The sequence below is a fragment of the Aphelocoma coerulescens genome, assembly GCF_041296385.1.
Source record: "Aphelocoma coerulescens isolate FSJ_1873_10779 chromosome Z unlocalized genomic scaffold, UR_Acoe_1.0 ChrZ, whole genome shotgun sequence".
Classification (NCBI taxonomy): Eukaryota; Metazoa; Chordata; class Aves; order Passeriformes; family Corvidae; genus Aphelocoma; species Aphelocoma coerulescens.
Genome location: NW_027184085.1, coordinates 53,679,653 through 53,706,604, shown reverse-complemented (window position 1 = coordinate 53,706,604; position 26,952 = coordinate 53,679,653). Strand labels below are relative to the sequence as shown.

Here is a 26,952-nt window from a genome sequence, read left to right as displayed (position 1 = left end):
GCCCTATGCTATCTCCTGGAAGAGACAAGCCTGTGCCTCGTACAGTGGTTTTTGAATAATTCCCCTCCACATCCAAAAAATACCAGGTCTCCCGAAAAAGGGTATTTCTTTCACACTCCATATTACACATGCCAAATACTTTATTGTACTAGATACAACCTCTAAACATTTACAGTAAGTGCACTTAGTAACAAAATTGTTTGCCAAACCTCATTGGCTCTCTCAATACTTTTGAATTACAAACACAGCTTTATTTAAACAGGAAAAATTAACAGATTCCTGAGTCTCCCACATACACTTCTGGTTATCAGAATTTTATCACAGGCAAACGGGAACATTTCATGGAGGCTCTTGTTAAAATGCTGGCAGCTATCAGTGTGTTGGATTTCCACGTACCACAGAAGACAGCAGCATAGTTTAATAGCCTTGTGTTCATGTTTTTCTTGTGGGTTTTTTTAGTTTGTTTGTTTTGTGAGGGTTTTGTTGTAATTTTTTTGTTTTTGTTTGGGTGTTTTGTTTGTTTTCCTTACATATCAGCTTCTTTTTTTCATCCCTGAAAGATTTAGAAAAGAGGAGCTGGGTGAATAACTTCTTGGAAAACCCTCTAAGAGAGGAAAATGGAAGGAGAGATACAGGCACATTTTTTTAAGGCGCCGTGGCTGGGCAGGTGTGGGTGTTAATACTTTTTAAGCTAACTCTCTATTGGAAGTGGCCTTCCCAATCAAATGGTAAAGCCCAAGGAATTTGTCTGAACAAATGAGATTGCAGTTGCAAATCCCCTCCCTACAGACAACACTGGGTAGCACAGATTGATGGCTCACAGCAAGAACTGGCTGGAAAGGGCATAACAGGTACACTTGCAGTAACAGGAAAGCCCTTAACAGGACCAGAAAAAGGAAAAGCCAGTATTTACCTCTGCAGCAAGTGGAAAAAACCGGCCAGTTTGCTAAGACTGACCTCTGCCAGCTACCTCCAGTCTCATGGTCAGAAGGGACCCAGAGCAATGACAGGGCAATGACAGGGACACTGGGGATGAGGTCACGCCTCCTCACAAGGTGGGGACAATGCACTAGAGAAATGCCTTTGCCAGCTCTGCTTTGCGTCACCTTGATTCACACAGAAAACCAGACCAGGGATGTTTGCATCAAAGCCTCTCCATCTGGTGGTGTTCTTTTTAATCCTACCTGGGAAGAGCAATCTACAGGGTAGAATTTTATTTCTTTCACAGAAGAAGCTGCGTGTTTTTTGTCCATGGACACCTACTGCAGACAGATCTGGCTGCAGCAGTGTCACAGACAGAAACCCCAGATGGCTTTACAACAGTTAAGTATGGTATCTGGTAGCATACTTCTGGGGCAACACAAAGGTCAGAAAAAGCTACAAAACCTGCTTCAGAAGCAGAGCCCACTTGAGTTTTCCCTGACACACTGCTCCTGGGACCCAGACTGGCCATGGTTAAACCCCTGCCCAGTACGCTAGTACAGACCAAAAGACATAGTGCATAGGTGACTCAAAAAGTTTCATTTCAGTGCAATCCCATCTGGGACAAATTTATGCTGCTATTGAGAAGTTACTTAGTCTCGAGAGGACGGAAAACTCAAACACTGGACATAAGACATGTCCTTTCCTCGTTGACATCCAAGTTGCCCAGGCTTAGTTTGCCCCATGAAGATAGCAGGCCTGCCCTTGGTCCTTTTCATCACGTGGCCTACTCTGAGCCTTTGTTTCCTGTTTGTTTAAATGCTGCTACAGCTGTGACTCTCTGGCAAGGGCAGAGTTAAAACAAACAATGGTGAATCTTGTGGCAGCTATTTAAAAAACTCTGTTACTGGTGCACTACGGACAGAGAGATATGCTTATTTCAAGGAATCACTGAAAAAGCCTTTTTTTTGGTCTGCCCCTCTCTTCTATCTGCCCAGCTTTTAGCATCTCAGTCAGAAGCCAGCCTGAAGCTGCCAAGGGATCTCAGAAAACTCAGAACAAAAAAAGGTGCTGACAAGAAAACCAATGTGTCAAACACAAATAGAATATATTTTCAACTGTTTATATAAAAGCTGTGCTTTTTTTGACCATGGGTCACCCAGCCTCCCTATATATCACAGTAACAGGGAATTAAAATTCAAAGGCCATCTTTTTAATTAGTTTTCAGACTTATACTGCCACAGAAAATACATGAAGTAGGAAAACACATTTTCCTTGATCTGCAAATGATGTTCCTTTTAATACAGAACTCCCCACCACTACAATTGCTGACACAAACACCATTACATTTGAACTTCAAGAGGATTTACTTGGACCAGAGGCAGTCAGCAACAGAAGAATTTTAATGACTGTGGGAGGATCGTTGGTATTTTAAGAAGTCTTCTAAAACCTTTTGAAGAATTTGAGATAAGTAAAAATAAGTGGGGCAATTTTTTTCCCTAAGTACTTTGCACCATGTTTTCACATAGCAGAAGTGAGTTCTACAACTGCACAATGAGGCTGGAAAATCTGAATAGAAGAGCAAAACTTAAAAAAATTCTGAGATGAAAACAAATGGTATGGGAACCATTCTAAGGAACGCAGCAAATGAATCCTTCTATTCCAGGCTCTGGTTTTTATTCTCTTTGCTCACTGGAGCTGTAATTTCATTAGCTTGCAAAGAACCACTCAATTCACAGATCAGATTTCTTAAGGATATAGGGACAACATGTCAACAACACAAAGCACTAATCAAATTTTTATACAGCAGTCACATGCTGAGTTCCTTTAGCAGAATTGCACAAGCAACGTTCCTCCTGTTGCATTTGATCTGAAACATTGCACTTCACCTATTAGAAGAAAAGCCACCTGCTGTCAGACATGCTCCTGGATTAATATACCTGACAACAGAAATTTAACTGCTCCCAAGAGTTCAAAAGGTTCAGCTTCTCGAATTATTGAGTGCCTCCTTGGGTTGATCAATATACCTGGACAGCAACTACCATCTGTCACAATCACAATGATGACAGAAAACCTCCTTGGGCATGTGTCTTCACAAGGGGCCTCTGGACCCACCCATGTCTCGAACAACCACACCACCCCTGTTTTCAAATTACTCACCCATGGCTTCGCAAAACCCACCACACTTCCAGCAGGTTAAACTAGGGTGAATGATTTGCTGCTATTTTGTGACATCATCCTCCCACCCTATCTGGATGAGATTCAATAAAAGCATGCAAACAGCAGTGAGAAGGACACTTGGAAAGGGCAACCCCAGAGCCCAAAAATCCCCAAACCCTAGAATATAGTGTCTGTGATCTTCTACTTCTGTGGGGATGTTAGGGACAGGAAAAAGTGCTCTTCCTGGATCCAAGGAAGAAAGGAACTCCAAGGACTCTTGAGAAAAGGAAATTGTTTTTCAGTCAGATGTGCCCTGCCTTGGAGGCAGTCTTACCCTCTCCTTTTTTCTGCTTACCTGCACTAGTTCATATCAAGCAGGCGCTAAGGAAAAATTATGAGTGGATTAGCAAGCAGATGCTTTTAAATGAAAAAGTTCATACAGCCTGTTCTTCTGTTTCTAAGTACAGTTCTGTGAATAAAACCAAATCAACCTGTACTTTCACTTGCTCTCAAATACAGTCAGAAAAAAAGACTAGTTTTGTTCAAAGTAAGTGGATATATTCAAATCCTTGGTCAACTGGCAGATAACGTTATGTTTATTCTCTCTGCCTACTCTACCTTCCACAGTGTCCACACAAAATTAGCTCGACAATTCAGGTGGATTTCAGTTTTACTGAAAGCAGTGTCAAAACTCTCACTTTATTCAGTGGAGGCAGGTTTTGTTCACTTGTTTCTCTTCCTTCGCTCAGCAAGGAACTGCCTATTCCAAGCTATTTCATGCTTGGAAGCATAAAACCTGAGCATCTCCTCAAAGCAAGAGATCCAGAAAACACTGGATTTTGCTGGGCTGACCCTCTACCCTCCATTTTCTCCCTGCTCAAATGGGAGAATATCGTCCCTTAAGTTACATTCCAGTACGGTACAATTAATGATATACATCTCTGGGGTTTTGTTTTGTTTTGTTTTGTGGAGTTATTTTTTTGTGAGTGTGGGTTTTGTAGGTTTTTTTTTTCTTTTTTAATTGTTTTTTTTGTTTTGTTTGTTTGTTTGTTTCTTTTTGTTATAGAGACAAATTACAATGATGAAAACAGTGCCAGGAATTTACTGTTGATGTATTTTACATTGTTAGGAGAACACACAGTTTCCTAGAAAGAGGTCCCAAGTTTTTTATCAGCAAGATCCCACCTTTGCTCACATTTGCTCCTGTTAAGGAGTTTTGTTTAGTATCACTGATTCTTCGCAACCAATATTCACATGAATGACATTTCTCTTCAAAACAGTCTCATATGAAAAAAAACCCCACCTGTTAGCTTAGGTTTTTATAACAGTGTACATGTGTGGCTACTATCTGTAGCATGGTCCAGTCATTTGCAATAGATTACTACCTTGTAAAGTCTTGGCTTTACAAAATAAAATTGTGCCTTGGTTCTTAGCGGCCCACTGCTTTTGAAATGAAGGGTGTATAATTTGAACAGTACTCTCCAAATATTTCTCAGTGCAAAAATGCAGAAGGTGTTTTGTTTTCAATTACAAGAAAGGTTCCATAAAAACATAGCTTTTTTTTTCCCATTAAAAATGCATATGCTTTTTGCCATGAACAAGAAAAGCATTCCAAGAATATGCAATAAATACAATTTTTGCAATCTACCAACCTGACTGTAGCCCTTTAAGAGCCTTAGGGATGTGTTCTACTTTAAGAGCTTATCCATAAAAAACTTGGTACCCCTCACATGTTACATATTTCATACCGTACTTCAAAGAAGAACCTTATATACATTGTGACTAAAGTATGTTTATTTCATAATCTAAACAAACACTGGAATACAGTCTATACTTTTCTACTTTCCGGCAGACTTTACAAAGAGCTTTTTTTTTTTTTTTCATAATTAAAACAATCTGCATACACACAGAACATGCATTCTCTAACGCCGGTAATGAAGGTAAGAAGAGTCAGTTTCCCTCCTCTTCCTGTTGCCTGTGTTAGAAAAAAATTCTTTTTACTGTAGTTATGACAGTGTGGCTAAGGATACAAGGACTACAGCACAGTTTTACTCCCTGCACAGAAAATGTTCATCACAAGCATGCTGATGGTGATACATATTACATGTCTATTAAATGATAGGCATATTTTTATCCCCTTTACTCCCTTTTTAAAAATACTAAGTGGCTACATGTAAATGCAGTGAAGCAGGTATAAGCTTAATTAATCAGAGTTGATTCAGACTGGCACCAAGATGCAGCAAAGTCCAACAAAGTCTCAGCAAGGCTTTTCATGGGCTATCGATGACCTCTGCTGCAAAGCAACTATGTTCTGCTTTTTTGAAGTAGGAATCAAAGGCCTTGCAGCATGGCCAGTCCTGTGGACAGGGCGGTCTGTGCTGGTGCGTCAGGCCCCCTGGAAAAGATGCGCTTGTAGTCCATTAGTGTTTGAGAAAACGTGAGTGGGTTACCTTCCCTGGGGCCATGCACCTGCCCCGCCCTGCGGCGTCGCCTGCTGCTCTTTGCTGGTCACACGGCTGGCTGTGGTTTCACACCACGGAGTGGTCGTTGCTGTGGACACCAGCCAAGATGGTGTGGTTGAGGGAGGATGCTGACCGATCCGAGCCTTCGGTGGGGCCATTGGTGCTCTCACTGCGCTGGCAGCAGAGGATCTGCTTGAACGTCGCACTCATTTCCTTGTCCCGGTAGGAGTAGATGATGGGGTTCATGGCAGAGTTGAACTCTGCCAGGAGCAGGAAGAATTTTTCATAGGCCAGGACATTGCACTGGGGACAGCAAACATCAAGGAGCAGCAAGACTAAACCTGGGGTCCAGCAGATTATGAAAGCACCTAAAAAGAGAAAGAATGGACAAAACACAAACTCCACAAATATACTAATGCATCATTACTTGTCAAAACACCACAAGAACCATCCAGCCAGAAGCAGAAATGGCTAATTTTCTCTTTCAAGAGCATTGTTCCCACACTCTATTTTCATTGACCTGATGAGAGGGATGCCTTTCAAAGATCTGTAAATAGTTATGGGCAGCACATCAAAAGAGCAAGACACACCCCCAAGCCCCAGCCCCAGCCCCCCACCATCTGAAACTCTGCTTGGCAGATACATTTACATTTAGGGTTGATAATGAGGAACATTTTTTGCCTTCAGCTAGAGACCTCTGACTAATCAATCTCTTGATCAGGAGAAACAATGCTGCAATTTACTTCTCAAACTAATAAAAACAAAGAAAACCTTTCTGTGAGTGCTGTGACTGAAGCATCAGTAATAGAAAAAGAGTGGGGCAGGCACCAATTCCCAAGAAAAAGAAAGCCTGGGTCTTGTTAATCCATTTCAGCCCCATTATGTAATGGAAAGTCCTAAACACACATCCTTCTTGCACTGAAATGCTGCCCTTCAACAGATCTACTTCTTTTCTTAGGTCTCTATTCAATCGAAATTCACAGGCTCATCAGGCTTCAATAGTGTCAAAGCCAAAGAGTCCTACCCCGATTAAAATGCTTCCCCCCTCCTTTCTCTGTTTTCCAAAGCTCTGAGGAGAACAAAGCCCAGAACAAAATTCAGAGCTCAATGCAGAAATTAAATTAAATGCCTTGTACTTTATTTGGAGTACTGAATTAAAGGAAGATGGTAACTCCTTGAAGGTTAGGGAGGTGTTAAATATAAGCACTGCTGGGGAAGCCCTTACACACCAATCATGTCAGAACAAAGACAGGCCTCCTGAGATTTTCCAGGCTGCTTTACTGAGGTGGAAACCAATGTCTTATCATCACTGAGCAGGATTAGCACAGGCAGCACAATAAGACTTCCCAGCACTATGCAGTGAGTGCTGTTTTCAAACTGGTTCTCCTGTCACTGTGGTATTTATTTGTTAACATACTGCTCCCGTCTTTTCTTCAGTGATGGTCTCTGCATCAGGTCACACAGCATGCACACCTTTAGCCATGCCTGCCAAGAAGGTGCCAGCAACTTCCAGCTTGGGCAGTGGCAACTGTAAGCTGTGCAGACACCTTTCTGTTTGGACAGCAAACCCACCCAGATGAAATAAAAGAACATTTTCCCGAGGGCCCTGCAAACATGCAATGTACGCCAGGTTAGACACTGGTTAGCAACAAGGAAACCACACACACAGGCTTTTTACACACCAAAAAGCATCCCTAAACTGAGCTTGTTTGCAACTAATGGTGCCACAGTGCCACTCAATGCCTATCACTTTGCTGACCAAAAAAGCTTGCCAATGGAAAAAAGATGGGGGATGAATTGCCAGCTGCCAGTACAAAGCATCAAGCCCTTTCACCAAATGACTTTGTTAGGGTCTCTGGCAGCAATTTGATAGCATGGGGATGAAACTCTCCCATGCTGAGATAGCACCAAACACATGAATCCACTTCACAGCTTTTGTCTGAAGCTCTTTTGGATTCCAGCAGTCCTAGAAAAGAGTACTTGAAATGCATGTAAAGGACTACAGGCTTTTGTGCCTTCCTTGTACCTGTTCCCACAAGAGCAGAAAACTGCATCTCTCATTTGCAGGATTGTCCATGCTGATAGAGTCTGTTCTCTGCACAGAAAATCTCTGCTGAGCTGGTTTATGCAGAAACTAAGTTAGTAATTCAAATTAAACCATTCACTTGAAATTGTGCATACTGTGTTCAGCCTCCTAGCTAGCGAGGCAGCAGTGGACTTTGTTCTAGCTCGACCATGTATTTTCTTTATGATAGGCTGCCTTGGGAGAACCACGTCAGACATGGGAACACTGTAAGTCATGGGATCTACAGTGAAGGACAAAAGACAACAATAGCGTCCTCACCAGACCTGTAGCAGGAAAGTCCAATGTGGAAACAATGGAGCTAGCAGGAAAGCCCTCATAGCATTGTTCAAAGCTGCAATTGAAAGCTTCCAATTCTCCAATTTATTACCTTTTTTTAAAAATGTGTTGCTGAGGAACAACAGAACATTCTGTTGCCATAATTTTTGATATGTTAGAAACAGCAACAAGAAACTCTACGGTGAAGCAGACAGGAACTTGCTCCTGAGAAAGCCCGAAAGTCATCCAGAAAAATCCACATGCGGCTCACTGCACTGAACACTGGTCTCAGGTGGAGTTCCTGAGCCTCTCTGGGCTCCTCAGTATCTCAGATAGGTCTGACAACCTATGTACTGAGGCTTGATTGGCTGCACTGAAGAAAAAGTGGACTGTGGTTGAGCAACTAATTGCTCTGTGCAGCTCAAACTACACTGAAAAATGATAAAAACAAAGGTTGCTTTCCCACCCAGCGCTGGAAGGAAGTCACTATTGCGTAAGTTGTCACCCTTCTGCTCCTAGCAAAACATCCCCCCATGCTAACGGCTCTGGCAGCTTATTAAGTGCTTGTAAATGATCACATAAAATGCCTCAGGTTTCTTCACTTTTTATTTAACTGTTGTACACTGGAAAATACTGAGAGGCAACACTCATGGTAAGGACATGTTTGAGTTAGGTACAAAGGAACACATAAATGTCAGGCTTCAGATTTAGGAAACCTCATCTGTTAAACATGGAATTCTTTTTCTGGAAGGAAAACAAAGATTGAAATTTTTTCTTTTTTTTTTTCTTCTCTTATTTGGAATATTTGTTGAAGCAAGCTGAAAGTGAGGTTAAATTTTTCCTCTCCCAGAAATCTGTTGTGAATTGATTTCACCAAGAATGAAGATCTAAAAATATCACATTTAATAAAACAGTGACATCCAAAAGCTTCCTGCTGCCATATACTGGAAAGCCTTAAGCATACACCAAAATATTGATGTTTTTCTGCTCAGAATCAGAACTGAGAACAGCCTAAAGTACAGTAGCAGTAATTTCCAGGTGCATCTTAACACTTTACAGACTCAGTCAAACCCAAGTTACAATGACATACAAAGCAGATCTGTTGCATTCAATGACTTGAACCTTTGTGGATATGCCACAGTCATACCATGGCACTAGGAGAGCCCAACGTACTTGAAAAACAGTGCAGATTTTAAATCCTTGGGCGTCTGAAGAGCACTGTTGCCTGGACAGAGAGCACCTTGGGATGTTACCTCCAGCCCTGGCAGTCACTTGAAGGCACTGGCACTGCAAGAATTTGAATGAGCTCCTCAGTTGCAGCAGGAGGAACATTCCCATGGTGCATGGCCGAGGTCTGTCCTGAGGGTTGGGCCATAGAGGGCTGGGTGAAGAAGAAACGCCTATCAGGCTGAGGGGTGAATGGCTAGCCATTAGACAGGAAAGCTTGAGGAACCAGAGAAATAGCACCACATCTTCTTAAAAGATTGAAGGTCCCTATGGACTTAGAAGCATGTTTTACAGCAGGAAATATGAGTTACAAAAAAGCATTTATGACCTTATCTAATTTTCTGCTGCTGTATGATACCTCTCATCCAGAAATAAAACTCCAACTCCTCATGTACTGTCTATCTTGCAGAGCTGTGGCAGAAGTCCACTGGGGGCTTTCCAATGACCATGATATGACTACATCACATCTGTCTTGAACCCTTGTCTGGTGCACCACTGCAGATTATGTTTCCATGGTAGCTGGATGGTGGAAAGCCTTGGGTAAATGTGACAAGGCCTCACAGCCAGATTTGATTGCAAGAGAGTAAAGGCTGTTGTAGGCAGTAGGCCTATGAAACCAGCCATGATAAATCACACAAAAATCAGTGAGTAGAAGAGTAAAAAGAGAAAACAACTCCAAAAACCAGCAGCAGAAAAGAAGTGAGCTGCACAAGAATAAACACTGATGAACTAGTCACTCATTACTAGGATAGCAGACTGGATGGCTGCTCACGAAACTTCTTGTGTTAGCAGGCCAAGTGTTTCCTAAGCAGCATTCTTTTTTCTTCTTAGTTTTTGTCTTTTGCCTTGAACAGCCAATGCCTGTGTTTATTGCATGAACATTTGTTTTCCTCTAACTCACAAGAGCAAAATAAAGGAAGGACTTCCACTTCTGCCAAGTCACACACTGCTGTCCCTCAGAGGCTCCAGAGGGATGCAGCTCTTGTCAATGCACACCTATTCTGAAACACCCTTCTTCTCTGCCTTAACCATACTGCGTCCCTTTGATGTGCCCTCTTCTATTCATCTTGTGTGTTAACCCTGATTTCTGGCATGGGCTCACACTCACCCCACAAATTCCTCAGTCTACATGGAGAGGAAAAATATTGAGAGGGCCTCTTTTAGGGAGGGAGAGAAGAAAAAAAACCAACTCTCCTGTGTTTGCAGTTTTTTAAGATTACAGGAATAGGATAAGGCACTAGCATATCAAAGACAAAAGATCCATTCCAGCTTAATTGCAGGAACAGTTACAATCTGCTGCTGTTGTCCTCCTACTGTTGTCCACCTGTTGTCCTCTCCAAATCCCCTCCTGCCCTCAGAGTGGCACCTGTGACAGGCAGCTGCACCCCCCCTTTTCCTGGCACAATGGTGACTGAGAGAGGAAAAGACACTGAGCACCACTGTTATCACAGCTATCAATAGGGAGAAAAGTCCTTCTGCACTTTGTGCAGGCTGAAAGCAATGATCTGGGCGAACGATTTGTGATAATTAATAAAACCATAGGGAAAATGGTCTACAGAAGTGCCTGGCATTTTCCACATTTTGATATAATCCCACCCTCAGCAGGGAAAGCCACTTGCTATGATACCTGAGGAGCAAGCTCATCAGCTGCAGCACAACTGGACTGCTTCACGTCCTAGCCATCTGTAAACTGTATCAATAATCCTCCTTATCACTGAGCATTATCTTGTGCATGGCATGCATAGAGATAAGTGCTGCATACAACAGTGCTTATTTACAGCTATGTATTGTTTTCCCCTGACACAAATATGAGTGCATGAAATCTAAAATGAATGGATTATAGATGCCAAAGATCATGAAGAACATTCATCATGCTGTAAACATACAGAGTGTAAGAGCAATTTTTCTAATTCTAGTCAGACATAGTCCCCAATTTTGCCATAACGTTACTACAATATAGCTAATAGTTCTTGGTGGATAAAAACACAGTTGTTGTTATTTTTTGCATTTTCTGCTGGAAATAATTAACAAGGGATAATGTTTGCTTCCACCCACAGAATTTTCATGTGAACAAATAAAATGAGATTACCACATATAGATCAGATTAGTAAATTTAAAATAATTGTATGCTAAACTTGGCAAATTCTGAAGAACTTCATATATGAAAGGCTTGCCTCTCCATCCACAGACTCCAAAAGACCTGAGGAAGATGACAGTGAAGGAAAGTCCTTGAAAAATACCCCAGGTGGGGGAGAGCTGCCTACAGGGTACCAGTAAGAACAGCTGTGTTGAAAAAGGTGCTATCAAAACTGCTTCATTTATTCAAGGTGTCTTTATTTAATGAAGCTGCATGAATTCTGAAAGAGTGAGAGATTCATAGCACACTCCTTCTGCAGTTTTTGATTGATTGTAAAATGCTGCTTTCTCTGAGGTGCCTCTGGGAGATTTTAACACTACGTGTGCCTTTGTGTTCAAAGCCAAACATTTATCCGGTGTGACTGTGTGTAAAAGAAAGAGGAGATATCTCCAGAAAGAAAGAGGGGATAGCAGTGTAAAACAGGAAATGAGAAACAAAGCAAAGATAAATAAAATCTGCATTCATATTCATGCACCACTATCTTACATATACTTTTCTAGGATGATTTGAGGCAAGAGAATGTGAGTACATAAGAGAAAATACACAACTAGAGAGAGTATGAGAGGAGCTGGGTGATATGAGCCACCAGCTTATCTTTCAAAACACTATATATGCCCCATCCCTAGGGATCCCTGTTCTAGTCTCCCATGAGCTGAGAAGCTCTGAATGTGCAAGTTATAGATAAAATCCTAACCTCAGCTTCATCAAATATCTTAACTCCATGTGAACTCTGTAACTGACAAGTCTGTGAGATTTTTCAGTCTACTGTACCCATGGCTTGTAAAGGGATTTTAGAAGAAACTGGTTCTGCTAGTATTGCATCAGACCCCTGATTCCCTACCTTCTCCACAGCTACTTGGACACACACAATCCAACCTCTTCCTGAGTCTTGTTCTGGGAATTTCAGCAGGAGAGCTTGGCCAGATTTTGTACAAAATAATGGCTGGATTGTGTAGGAACAGAGAGATCATGTCTTACTCAAAAATGTATTTCCTCTTCTCAGCAGGAATACAGAATGTGTCTGCTTCAAACATCTGTCTTCACCTTGAAGGTGCATAGAATTCTTTTGGTGTTCAAGGTGTGGCTATCTTTGTCAACAAACCATTCTTTCTCTGAGGAACCCATCTGCTTCCATCTTCACACATTTATCTGGTTTAAAACATATTAATGACTTAACATGAAAGCAGCCTTGGGGCTCTGCCTGTGCTCTGGCTGGGCTGGGAGGAGCAGTAAGCCTTGACCCCAAAGAATGAAGCTGTGTATGTTAGCATCACCTCTCTCTGGGCCTTAATATTTAGTATTTCACCTGTGTCTGTTTATCCATCCAATCCTCATCACCTTTTTCCATTTCAGAAAAAATAAAGTAAAAGACTGTTTCTAAAGGGACACACTGTCTTGACCACAGATGATACTTCTGCTGGCACCTAGACTCCTTTGCTACAGGCTGGCCTCTGCTCTACCTGTTCTCTTCCAGTACTCACATCACCATACTGCTCCTGACAATTTATCACCAGATTCCTTGGTGAAATCTTTAGGTCAAAGCCTTTCTTTTAAACCAGAAACACACTTTGGCACCTATACCTACTACATAAAGGGTCAGTTGAAGAAACACCTGACCTATCATGGTGTTGCACAGGGAGCTGACAACAGCCGTTAGCCAACAATTCCATTGGCACCAGTATGTGCACAACCACCGCCTCTGAGCATGGAGATACTCAGACACAAAATGACTATGGTCAGTAGGGCTGCCATCTACAGTGACCATACCTTCCCTTATCTCAGGGTGGGCCAACACCTGTCACCCTTTCCTGCTTCAGTTTGCAGGTCCAGACCAGAGGTGATGAAGCACGGGTTTCCCTCAGCAGGACTCACAAGTGGCAGCTGTGGGAATCCTTGTGAGCTTGCTCTCTGCAGCACCTTGTGCTTACTGCCCCGAGTGCTTGCTGCCATGTGCTGGAGGCAGGGTATGCTGACACTTGGACTCCTGGCTTTCCTCGTGAAGATCCTATCTGCTGTGTGTCTTCCCACCTGGATACCACTAGGTGGCTTGTCCACAGAACCTGGCACCAGACGTGGATGTTTCCAATACATGTGGTCCAAGCACTTGCCTATCCCTGTAGCACCTAAAGCTTTGGAAATCTGAAACAACAGACAGACAAGCCTGGGGAGGACTCATGACAAAATAAACTGAAGAGAAATAATATAAACTGAAGAGAAAAAATAACTGAAGAGAAAATGAAACTGGGCAGTAGCAAGCCACCAGAACAGACCTGCTTATTTCATGGGTGCTCACTTGCCAAGCTCTAGCCCAGGTTAACACTTGATATAATTCCCTGCCTGATGCTCACAGTCTCACAAAATGAGTTTACTGGTCTCTGGCCAGCTGATCCAGCTGCCCTCAAGTATTCCATGGCTGACATCTCTGAAGGAGAACTCAAGCGCTAATGCAAATGGAGGAGACCAGGACTATTTCTCAATTGACATCTGCAAACCAATGTATTTGGATAGTCCTCTTTTAGAAGGTATTTGTTATGGTTTTAAAGAACACCTTGCAAAGAGGAATGTGCAAAATGCATTCCAAAAATAAAAGCAAATGCTTAATCCTGTTGCAATTTATCTGCAACCATTTGAACCCCTCAAAACAAGAAAAATGGAATTTGTTCCTGATCTAGTAACTGCATCAGAGAGATGGTGCACTGCTCCTCTGCAAATGGAGAAACTAAGCCTTTATCTATAGAAAGCATTTTAGACAAAAACAGGAAGTCATTAAATGCCAGTGGTCAGCATTCCAACTGATTTCTATGTTCATAAAGATATGTGAAGCTCATGTCTGAATAAAAACTTGGCTGTTGCCAATGCAATCTGATTATTTATCTCTGTGTAAAGACAAACAGTAGTCCTAATGCAGTTTTTCTGTTGCCAAAAAACCTGACACACAGAGGAAATTTTGGTGTCTTTTTCAACTTTTGGGTGTTCTAGACAAGCCTTTATAGTGTAACTTGAAATGCTCCCACAGTCCCAAATCAGTGCTGGTAGCTTGGTCGGAAAATGAACACGTAAGCCCAGCTGATAAGAGGCTGCTCATACTGGTCTCCCTGGGTCACAGGACAAAGAAAACAGGCAAGAGATGTCTGGGGAAAACGAGAAGCAAGAATCATAGAATCCTAGAAAAACTTGGGTTGGAGGGGACCTTAAACATCATCTAGTTCTAACCCCTCGCATGAGAAGGGATGTCACCCACCTGTTAAGGTTGCTCAGAGCCCTGTCCTTGAACATTTCCAGTGATGGGACAGCCACAACTTCTCTGGGCAACCAGTTCCAGTACTTCATCACCCTCATAATAAAGAATTTCTTCCTAATTTCTAATCTAAATCTACTCCTTTTCCACTTAAAGCCATTCCCACTTGTTCTGTCACTCCATGCCCTTGGAAAAAGTCCCTCTTCAGCTTTCCTGTAGGCCCCTTTCTGGTACTGAGAGGTGCTCTAAGTTCTTCCCAGAGCCTTTTCTTCTTCAGGCTGAACAAGCCCATTGCTCTGAGCCTCTGCTCCAGCCCTCTGATCATCTTGGCCCTCCTTTGGGTCTGCTCTAATGGGTTCAAGAAACAATCTACAGCTCATACCTCGCAGCCTGTTTTAATCCCCTAGTCCAAACTCAGCTAGGATTCTCTTTAGGGGCCCTGACTGCTCGTAGGAATGACTTGGGACTTCAGGTGGGGGACAGACCTCTCCCTGAACAGCAATAGGACCTTGTCTGAAGTGCCTGGGTGAGGCTTTCATGTCCTGGATATGGGGCAGCTGGAGGTAACCAGGTCTTGTGAAATGTGAACATGCCTATGCAGAAGTGAAGGCTTACTGCAAGAGGTCATCTGAGGCACGAGCAGGACAGCTGGCACCCTACAAGCAGGGCTTGTAGACTGGACTCTCCTCTGCCTGCTTCTGCACGTTTAGTGTGCTTGGGACCTGGGTGTTTTGCTGCTTTTCTAGTAGTTGCAGTTTCCAATCACAGAAAAATAATTCACAGCCAACTTGAAAATGCCCTGTTGTGCCCACTTTTCCTACAGAAATCCACATACTCTTTGCAGTACTCTGATACTTTCCCAGGCATGGTCACAATGCTATGCTCAAACAATACAGTACATTTAGCAGATATCAAACAACTTTGCTACGTGAGATTGTTTAACTGTATTTTCCTTTGTTGTTAAGGACATTAAGTGTTACTGGTATTATGCCTGGATAAGCTCCAGTTGCAACACAAGCTTCTAAATAAAGGCTGGGTGGATGCAGTTTAATATATAAAGTCTTGTTTCTTACATAAGATTAAACTAATAATATTAGAAGAAAAGTATTAGCCTCTGTCAGTTTCCTTAATATGAATAAAACTTGTTTCTCTCATGCTAATACCCGACTGTGAGTAGGAGAAAGTGTTACCAAGGGGTAGAAATAATTAAAATTACTATTAAACACCAGCTCTACCTCAACTGCAAAAAACCTGTGTGTGCTTTTAATTTATACAGCCATACTAACATTTACCTCATTATAGCTATCTGGTTAAGCTGTGGTAGACACCATTTGATGGAATTGTATTAAGACTGGTCACATAAAACAGTTTTAAGAAGTAGAATCCATGCTGACAGCTGTGCCTCTGAGAAAATGAAGAGCACAAGCTCCAAAGCGAAGTGGACAAGAGGGTAACCCCCTATGAATAAGGGAATGCCACTCTAAGATAAATCTGATTGGAAAATCTGTCTGTCTTTGGACGAGTTAATATAGACAAGTTAGAAAAGCCTTTCTACTCCTCACCTGAACATAAGAAATCCAACTACTGCCTTAAAGCAGAAGCAGCCTTGGACAGACTGCACATGAATGGCACTATACTTAGCTGCCTGCACACCTCACCACCCAAGCAGTATTAAGATCATTCAGACATTACTCCGGCTATCATACCACCAGGGAGGCACCTACAAATGGCACTGCCAAAACAGGGGGGAGCAGACACATGTGGCATTGCACATCACAGGAGAAGCACTGAGTGAAGAACCACCCATGTTTTGATTGTGGTAAGTATATACTTATCAAAAGGGTAAATTCCAGGTTAATTCTATAATTCTTAATTCTATATGTACCTGTTTAAAATTATCTGGATGAGGCTGATATCTAGGGCAGAAAATACAGGTTTTGTTCTGTATTTCCACACTGTAAAAATAAGACATTGTTTAAAGTGATGCAGCGACCCTTTGGCTCTCCCAGGTGCCTCTGGATTACCCATTAGGGTGTTTGCAGATTAATAATCTTGCAGATGATAATTTCACTGTGGTAAAAACGGTATTTCCCATACTTCAAATGAGAAATTCAGTGAACAGGACTGGAGATGTTTCATTGCTGCTGCTGATTCCAGGGGCAGCTTCTCTGTAATTTAGTTTTATCTATTTACCATGACAGAATCTATATTGATTAAAAATTTTCAGGCAAACACAGTAGAGAGGTCGAATAAAATCTAACCTCTCTTTCAAGTCATATAATCAAGAGCCACCTTGCCAAATCATGCATTTTCTGGGGACAAAAAGATGCATTTTAAGCTAGCTCTTTCTCTCAGCAGTAAACACTGGTGTAAAACTCTGGAAATGCAGCTACATCCTCATAACTACAAATGAGGGCATCCCAGTCTCATCCACTTAGAGGGTTAGTCATTAAAAAGGCTTCTGAGCTAAACAAATGATGTGTCTTCTCCCTATGACTAAGCTCCCCCCAAATCACTGCATTTATCAGAGATGTAAGCTTGATTTGGCATACAGAACTGACCCTTGTATTTCTATTGGCTTACAGGAATGTCTTCTACCTTTGGCAGTCTGCTCTCCTCTTCTAAATTTAACCTCTGCTAAGAAATGTATGGCACCTAAAACCACCCAAGAATAGTGCTTCCACTGTGTTAGCACCACATCCTTGGTCACTTGGCTTAAAGATTGCTATACAAATAGCCTCTGAAACCACAAAAAAGTGCATTATCATGTTATTTTGAAGGTTGCTCAATCTGCGTATTTCTGAGGATGTGACTCCTTTGACCTCTGGCAGACAGTTTTCTCCAGTGTCCCTGCAAAAGACTGTAGGTTTTGGCTATATATAAAAAGCGACAACAATGATGAAATAAAAGCACTAAGTCTTAACTTTCAATTCTCTTACTCCCACCCTTTCATGAAAGAGCAACTGAATAGCAGCAGAAAACTGCCTGTGCCAAAAATGGGCTGACTCCCAGCCACCTTCATCTGTTTCAGGGGTGTTCATGAGAAGTGCCAGACAAAGGTCATTTAGATCCAGTCCCTATCTACCATGCAAGGAAGGCAGAGGTGTTAACATTGCTGCTTTCTCTGCAGCATGCCTTGCCTGCTGGTCAGCTTTGTCCTGGGTCTTCTGCTGCATGAGCATGAGTCTCTGTTCCCACTGAACTCCTGGCCTCTCTGATGAGACCGTCAAAGACAACAGTAATCATTTTCCTCTGTCACCTGTCTCCAGCCTAAGGGCAAAGCCAACTTGTTTCTCACAGTGACACAGAGAAGAGAAGCTGCTGCCAGCGCAGAGTTCATGGCTGCGCTTACACAGGGGCTCCCCATGGACCTGCCAGTCAATGTGCTGCTTCTGCCGGGCAAGAACTTGAAAACTCTTCCTTTTTAGCACTCTGCTTGCCAGAGACTTCACTCCTCAAGGGATAGGGGATTTACATGCCATCCAACGTAAAATCTTTGCCAGCTGAAAATTAAAAAAATCTAGAAATTTTTAAAACAGTTTAAACAATTTAAACAATTCTCTAATATGCAGAGCAAGGTGATCTGGTAAAAATGCACATCACCTTATGTACAGCAGGGCAGATCTCTACTTTTTAGAAGAACCACTAATAACAGTTCCATCAGATGTGGCAGATAGCAACATACAGTGCAGATCACACCAGTGACTGCCAGAGACAGAAAATACCTGTGAAACCATTTGCTTCACACTTGGAATGCCTGAGACCTCCTCCAGACAGTGATGAAGCATCCAGAAAGCAAGCCTAATTTTTAGTGTCTCTCTGATGGCCCTTATAGCTGTCTAATCCCGTCTGACTGGTCCTGTGCCATCACCAGGCATGTCTGTGGAGCATGCTGCCCTGACCTCTCTGTGTGAACAGGCTCTAGGTGCAGGGCTGGGATGTCTGCTCCAAGGGAGGAGACAGCATACAAGCAGGGAGTCATCCATCAAATAAATTCTAACTCCACTAACTCCCACAAGCAATTGCAAAAACAAACAGTTGCAATCGCTACAGCTGCATTGAAAGCCAGCCTCTGAAAGGAAAACAAAAGACTCCTCCACACTTGGTGGAAAACCACAAGAAGGTTTGGCAAGGTTATCAGTCTTCAAAAGAAGGTCTTAATATGCCTAGGGGATCTATTGTATTGTGTGCTTCTGCTTTAAGCATTACAATGGAGGCAGGATTGTGAAATAGAAAATCGAACTAGCACAACATCAGTTGTTGTTGCCTGATGGAAGAGGAACCGAAGGACCAAGACTGCTACCAAACCACAAAGGCAATTTCCACTTGCATTACATTTAGCAGCTGCACGTCTGCAGATCACCTGTGGGGCTGAGGAGGCAGTAAATTGACAGACTAGCAAAAGGGGTGAAACAGGGCTAAGAAGATCAAAAAAAGGACACCTCCTCAAATTCCTGCTGCCAGCTTTTGTATTGGTCCATGTTAAAAAAACAAATGCACCACACCAAGCAGAAAGGCTGTGCCCACCAGCACTACTCAGTATCACCAGCACATGCCCAGGAGGTACAACCTGGGGACACAGGAAATATGTTTCATAGCAATGCCAGCTAATCAAAGCATCTACACTACACTACACTGAGTACCCCTCCTCCAACACACCCCCAAAATAGTACTTGTGGGATGATTTTGATATTTTAGTTCATAATTGCTCACAATAGTTCAAGTCAGATTATTTTGGGACAGACATGCTGATATATGAATCTGCAAGACTTCTCCAGGATTGTGTTTTTTCGGTTTGTTTTAGCAGATACTTGTAGGCTTGTGCCTAAAGCAAACAGGAAACTGCCTGCAATAAACTCAGACCTTCCAGGCAAAAAGGCCCTCCACTGAGGAATTTTTGGGTCTAAAAACAAAAAGAGATAAACAAGCAATTAGTACATTGTAAGAAAATCACTTGCAAAATCCTTCTAGTCAGCAAATTAGCTGCTTCTAAGAAGTACCTCTGCTGTTCTAAATGAAATACAAAGCTTTTTTCTTTTTTTCAGAAAAGATTAAAACTCTCCTAACTACTCAGCAATGTACTGAAGGACACCACTCAGAGACGACTTTATTTTCTTTTAAAATGTTTTAACAATGGAATATTGAGGCAACACTGTGGTAAACTCCAACACAGCAGCTGTGTGTAGGGGAGATGCATAAAGAAAAAGCCCTGAGGTAAACTCAGATCAGCTTTTGCTAGACTTCACTTAAAGTTCCTGGTGATACTTGCTGGCTTCTCCAGATTTTTCTACAGAGCTCAGAGCAGTGGCCATACCACAGTCAGGCTAGCTAGATGAGGTCAAATGCAAGGCAGAGGGGCCACTTCAGTGCTGTAGGAAAAACCCATGCTTCCAGCTCCTCTTCTTTAACTTTATAGCCTGGAGATTGACCACAGCTGTGCCTTAAATAATAAGGAGCCAATCCAACCACCACTGCAAGCTTCCTATCTGCTGGGTTCTTACTGTTCTGCAAACTATGAGGGGAGAAAAAGAGCAGAGACGACCCCACTTATTTGCCCTTCAAAATAATGAGCATTCAGCTTCCTTAGGCATCCAGTGACACCACAAGTGTTTTATTGGTATTGGTGCTCTTGCTGTTGTCCTGCCATCCAAACCCTGATATTGGAATCATGCTCATTAATTATCTATGAGTATGAGAATATGTAGCTAAGAACAGGGTAACATTAAGCAGAACTTCCAGACAGGCCTACTGTAAATTTGTTGATTTCACAGTATTTTCAGCACGTATTTTTTGGAAAACAAGCATTCACTAATTATATTTTTCATTATCTATCCTCTTGTCTTTAACTGCATTTATTAGAGAAGGCTCATTCAAGTTTCACCAGCTCAAATCCCTTTAAGAATGCAGCATCAGTGGCTAAGAAGATTATTACTGCTGCATGTGTGGGGCAAGTAACACAGTCTGTGCAGGACAGTTTTCACTCCCTGCTACTGTAATCAGTGTTTTATGGATCTCATGTGTGGAGCTGGCTGAGCAGTTTGCAAAGCCCGTAGTGCTGGGATGTCAGGTGAGTCTCTTGGGTTGGTGCATTCTGTGCTCCACTGCACAAGATGTTGTCCTGGTTACAATCCAGACACCCTTCTGCCTTATTGACACGGCTTTCATGTGAACTTTGCTTTCCTTCCACCTGACCCATGGATGGAGAAGCTTGCATCAGTACCTCAACCATGGGGTTTTGTAAAACCCAAGCTGTGTGTGCCTGGGGAAGGGAATGATGAGAACAGGGAGATCTGACCTCTCTTACCCTCCCCAAACAGGAGAGTTTTGCTCCAGTAAATTATAAACAGTGGGCACTGTATGAGCACTGTCCATGAGCACAGGGAAAGGGAGAGGCAGAGGTACCAATGCCTGCAAGAGCATTGCATATCACTGCGACACACACATGTAAAAGTTTATGGATGCAGTTAAAACTTAATCTCCAGAGAAACGTTCTGTTGAGATATGTCAGCCAGGTGGAATGAGACAACCTCAAGAGCTGTTTATGGCAGAAGAGAGCCATATGTAACTTGCCACCTCTCCATCTTTCTTCCTATCTGTACTTTCTGAATGTATCCAGGGATGGTCAATGGGCTGTGCACATCTCTTCACCCTTAGGGACACCTACTGGGTCAGACTCAGCTCTACTAAGCACTTTGGGAAATTCAGAAAGCTAGCTTACGTTGTCATCACACTTTCATTGCACATACTCATCTCACAATTTAATGCATTTGTTATCAGCTGTACTATTTGTATTTTAAGTATTCACACATGCTTCCACAGAGAGTACTGATCATGAGCAATCCAAGAAGAACCCGCACCTCTGTTGCTCATGAAATGACACTATTTTTACCTGGCCATGAGAGGTATTGAATGCCATCAGACGTTTTTATTCTGGCTGTGAGGGTTCACTGGGCACAACTGGGCTTACAGTGTATAGTATGGTATTGTTCTACCTGTGAGTCTGGAACTGGAGTAGTTCTCATTAAACATGACGGGATTTAGAGTGCTGTATTGGCTCTGTATTTCTGTTGCTTAGTCTATGAATTGTCTATGACCCAGAATCTAAGCCCAGCTGCCACCAGCTCCTTTGATAGCTGAGGACCAGCTGGAACACAAGGGCATTTATTTTCCTGTTAAATTTCCTTACTCTTCATGTGTCAGAAAAGTTTGCCTTACTCTTAATGTGACAGCATCACAGAGATGTCTTTATCAGCTCATGAGTGCTCATGAACTCTAACCAAGTCCTGGAGCCAGAAGACACTGCCACAAAGAGGGTCACAAAAATGAGGTGTCCCCTGGAAAACCCTCATACCAAGGGCACAAACTGCAATATCTATATGCACCCTTTAATCAATAAGGGTGAAAATATTCTAACACAAGTCCTCCATCTAAATTAAAGAAAAATTCATACAAGAACTGAGCAACTGAATCATTAAATATTTCCAGATATTTCTCTTATTGATATCTCTCATGTTGGTTCATCAAGTTTCCAAACCTACTGCTAGCCTAACAACTTTTTTCAGGTCTTTAAAATGCTGGCAATGTGCCTGGGATTTCCAAGCACTTTGTGTTTTATTTTTCTGAAGTGTGAGAAATAGAGGTGTTTAAACAACAAAAAAATACACTACCCATCTTCCAAGCATGTGGACTTTTCTTGTTTTTTTGAAAGTGGTCAGTCTGTGTCACAGAAGTGGAGGATATGGTTTCAAGGTGTGGCAACAAACATCTGACTATCACAGATTTCAGCACACACAGAACTCCACTATAAAACACTGCTACAAAATGCTGCCTTCAAAATTGCATACATGCAGATTTTTAGGCATATCAGGGTACTAGAGCCTGTGCACTGTACTAACACTACTTTCTATTAAAAAAAACCAACTTAACTCTTTACAACATAAGAAGCTTTCTGCTTGGGCTGACATTTTTATTTATTCTGCTTTCTGCTTTCTTACATACATCTGAGGAGACACTCAGTGAAACTGGTGCATCCATTAGACGTTTATCTCTTCTATTTGAAAGCAACTGCAGCAAAAAGAGGTGGTGAACTTAAATTTCAAATGAAAAGGATGTCAAGCTTCTCTAATAAAGCCTCTGGCAAGTATAACATTTTCTTTGTTATTTCAGGGAAAATCTGCACTCAACAGTGCATTATGCCATGGAGACATCCCATAAGTGATGCTTTGCAAGATTCCCTGTACTGTATGGGTCAAGGGTAATTCTTGATAGCCTATGGACGCAGGAGACCAGTCTTCAAACTTTGGGGAGAAAGGTGTATTGTTCTAAAGTGAAGTGCAATAAAGTACAAAGCTTATGAATGGTTCGTGGTCAAGGTTTTAATGTATTTCATCACTGTTTTCAAGGTCAAGGCCAGGTTTGAAATCTGGTTTGTGTCCCTGCTAAGATTTCAACAGCACTTGCGGAAAAATCCTTGTGTTTATACAGACAAATGCAGAACTTGTGCTTCAGCCAGCTCTCTCCACTCATTTTAAATGCCGATGTTGGAATTTGAGGCACTGTTGTATGCACTGTATCCTAGAGAATTGCTACATCTGTAGGGATGGCTATACATCCCTCCCAATTGTAAATACTCAAACAGGTGCAATTTTCTTATGGATCACACCTTAACTGGCCAGTATTTCTGTGCAATCTACTTTTTCAATTACTGATGATCAATCAGTACTTAGGACTTAGGAACTGGAAGTACAAGACAACTACAAAAAATAAAATAAATTTTATAAAGTATCTTTCTGATGTTGTCAACGTCTGTTGAGTTTCCCAGAGCACTGAGGAGAGGTTGGAAAGTCAGGTATCCTCTGCAGCTTTAACCACGGGATGTGTCAGCACTGGTTGGTTTCTGTGAGCTCCCATGGATGCAGAGGGAGCTATCTGAGGAAAGAAACCCAACCCCTTGACCCCCAAAATCTCAGCAGCAATTGTAAATTGACCTGTGCCTGGCCAGTGGCCAAAGGCAGCATGGTCTTTTGCATCCTGGTGCCCCCCTTTGTTGGATCAGCATATTCAGGGAAGCTGGGAAGCAAATGGCTGCCTACTCAGCAGGCAAAGAACTCAATACTCCTCCCTCTGAGGTACTTCTCTCCTTCAATCAGAGAGATAAATCAATGAGAGGCCTAAATGGCGAACTAGCAGGGTAAAAATGGAACAGATGGGCCTATCATTGCACAATGTGGTTCCAATAATTCAGGAAAAAAAAGCATTGCTCTTTCTTCTAGGAGTAAATCTCTATACACTGGATCTTTATGCCTATGACAATGTTTTGCAGGAAGATGGATACACTTTGTTTTCTGGAAATAGGCCTGAAATTGCTTCTCTATGCCATGCCACAAGCCAGGACAGTCTGGCAGCCCAATCCAGCTCAGAGACACGTGAGATGGGGCCACCAGTGCTCCAGGAGAGGGTGAAGGCCCCAGAACATCCTCCGACAGCTCAGGCTCCCACGGCTTATCCTGACAGTTTGTCTGGCTGTCAGAGGTGCTGCTCCTGCCCACCAGCCAAACAGCGGCAAGGCCACACAGATAAAGTTATAAATAAGACAGTGGAGAGATGGGAACAGAGGGAAAGGAGAGACAGGAGGGTGAGGAATCAAAAAAAAACTAAATGAAAGGAAAATCTCATGGGAAACAGCATCAATCAGTACTGTGTTCTCTGGAATGTGCTTAAAAAGTCATATTTCTGGAGTCTCTGTGGCTTTATCCACACCTCTCACCCTACTTGGCGGGGCAAGGCCAGTGTACCTGAAAGCCTTCTGCTTTGTAACAGCACTACACATGGTGAGTGCAGCACTCAGGTATTTGATGGGTGAATAAGCTGAAAGTTCATCTAAAGAATGCTACATTACTTATTTCAAGCTAAGTACTTTGCTTTGTTTGTTGACTTAAATTGATCCCTCCTCCCCACAGAGTGAATCGAGCTTTTCTGCTGGAAAGACAGAAACCCACACAACTCATTTTGTGCAGAACTCTGGCTAAATAGGCATGGATCAGATGCAGATCACCCTCAATGCAGGACATTTTCAGTCCCCCTGGTCTACAGGGACAATTATTGCCTATTAACAAATATCCATTCACTTTACCTTTTATTTTTTGTGTGTGTGTGTGTGTGAGACAAAAGTGGGAAAGAAGTAAAGCTACAACACACTCTGGTATTACTCTCTCCTTGTTGAAGGAGGGTAAATAAAAAGTGCATCTGGAAGGCCAAATGTGTTCACAAGGCTGAGTATCAGGCAGCATGCAGGCAGCAAGCGATGTTCCCTCGGCACCCAGCACCCTTAGAGCTATGTCCCACAACATTGCATCTATCCAGTTTTCAGTTTTAGTCTGTTTAAAAGAAGAAAGTGGCAGCCATTCTACAAATACACAATAATTTTACACAGGTTTTTTTTTACTCTCTATATACTCAGCTTTTGCTGAGTAATTTTTAGAAAATTAATCTCTAAATTACTCCTTGTACTTCTCTAGAAAAGCAAAAAATGAGCACCTTAAAGCAACTTAAAACAAGGGAAGATGAGAATTATCAATGCCATATGTCAGAACAAGTTCCTTCTGAGGTTATATCAATATCAGAAGATGGGAAACAGCTCCCTCAAAACTGCTTTTAGGAGAACAAGGAAGGTACTGAGTCCAGGGGAGCTTGGCAGATTTTTCTCCTTTTAACAGCTAAATTCCCTCCCTTTTCTTTAGGAGATGACTTCTTTCATGAAGGAAGATATTTCAAAAATCTTAAGTGTTCTCACATATCTATGGTTATATTAACAAACTTGTAATCAGATACCAAGTACTTTATTAAAACAGAAAGACCCAAGCAAATAGCTCTTACTCAAACACAAAAAAATGCAACAGAATTTCTCTCTCTCTCCTCTCAAACTTTTTTCTTTACAGTAACCTCAGAGGCTTTTAATGCTACCATCAAGGAATTGTTACTTCAACCTCATGCAACCTTATGCAACACATAAGAGGCTATTCTCCTAGCAGAAGCAGATGGCCACCCCCATGGCAGATATGTCTGGAGCAGATTTACAGACCAAGTTCTCACTTTCCCAGTTGCAAAACTTTAGGTCACCCTATCCACAAACTTCAAAGCACTCATCCCATGGTGTTCAAACACCTCCTGTCTGCTGGTAGGTCCAGAAAACAAAGATTTTCACTTACAGCAATTCCCCTTGCTCCAGTACATCACTAAATAGCGCAGACTGATGGACAGCACTAGAGCTTGGGAATTAAATGCCTCAGATTTACAAATGGTGTCACAGGTTCCAAAATTTCATGACCTGCCATACAAGCTCTGAGCCCTTGCTGTTCTCTCGGCATTGATGGGAAAGGATATGTGTCCACCAGCAGACCTGCCACATTTCACAAGCAGCACACTTGGACATAGTACCACTACATGTACCCATGTGGATACAGGAAAATGAACTTCAGTGACATTTTCTTATGCTGAGGAAAGTAGAAGCGAGACACAAAGTTTTCCCAAATAAGAAGTGCAGAAAGGATGGGGATCTTCTGCTGCTGTTGTTACTTCCAGCTTTAAAGAAGGATATCAAATGTGTAAGTGTGTGAGAGAAACGTATGATGGAAGGGCTGGGAAAAAAAAAGAAAAAAACCTAAAAAGATCTTTGTGCATTTTCTAAAATAAATGTATTTAGAATATGAATTTGAAAGGAAAATACAATTCTGAGTTCTTCTGGTGCTGGCAGAACAGCTTCCTGTTTTTGTGTTTCATATTCATGGCGGTGCTGTCACTGAGCTCACTGATGGACCACTTTTAATTTCTTTTTTTTTTTCAAACTAAGCTTTTTGTTGAACATTCTTTTCATGCTGAGGCTAGAAGGATGGAGGCATGGCTGCTGTCTGAAAGCTATCATTCACTGCTGACCATTTCCCACTGCACTGACTGGCTGCTGTACCTCAGATGTCTCAGCAAGTTTTGCCATCAGCAATAACTCTGTGCTTCGATGTTAAGAGCCATAGTTTCATTGAAACTATAAAGGCAAAAATAATTTGATATTGAAAATCATTATTTTTCCATTTTCATGGATTATCCCAGAATAAAGAAACAACCCAGAATACTTAATCACACTGCTCACGTGCAATGAAGCAATGCAGAAGGAGCACCACTGCTCCCCTTGCACAAAACAGTCTGTTGTTGTCAGTGCTTTCCACTGGTGGAAACAAACAACAGTTCAGTGCCTCATTGAATGCAGTTTTACAATGAGAAGTTATCAGCTGGCATTTTTGTTCACATAATTTCTGAAGCTGAGGTCTAGCTGTAAGTTTGATTTAGCACCTGAGTGGTGTTTGCTGAAACACAGGAAGGACAAATGGTATCACAAAGGTGAAAACAGAAGCCAGTGGCTGGGCATGGACCTTACTCCAAACCTTCAGACTGCAAATGCTTTGCTTCAAGAGTT

General features: G+C 42.1%; 1 protein-coding gene across 3 annotated transcripts in view; it reads right to left on the bottom strand.

Moving 5' to 3' along the window:
* Positions 1–1,840: 1,840 nt before the first annotated feature.
* Positions 1,841–26,952, bottom strand: part of LPAR1 (lysophosphatidic acid receptor 1) — a 73,062-nt gene continuing 47,950 nt past the window's right edge. For all 3 annotated transcript variants that reach the window (XM_069001120.1, XM_069001122.1, XM_069001123.1), the window contains one exon: positions 1,841–5,911. In XM_069001120.1, the coding sequence (XP_068857221.1) occupies positions 5,610–5,911 (302 nt within the window). In that variant the 3' untranslated portion in view covers positions 1,841–5,609. The remainder of the gene's footprint in view (positions 5,912–26,952) is intronic.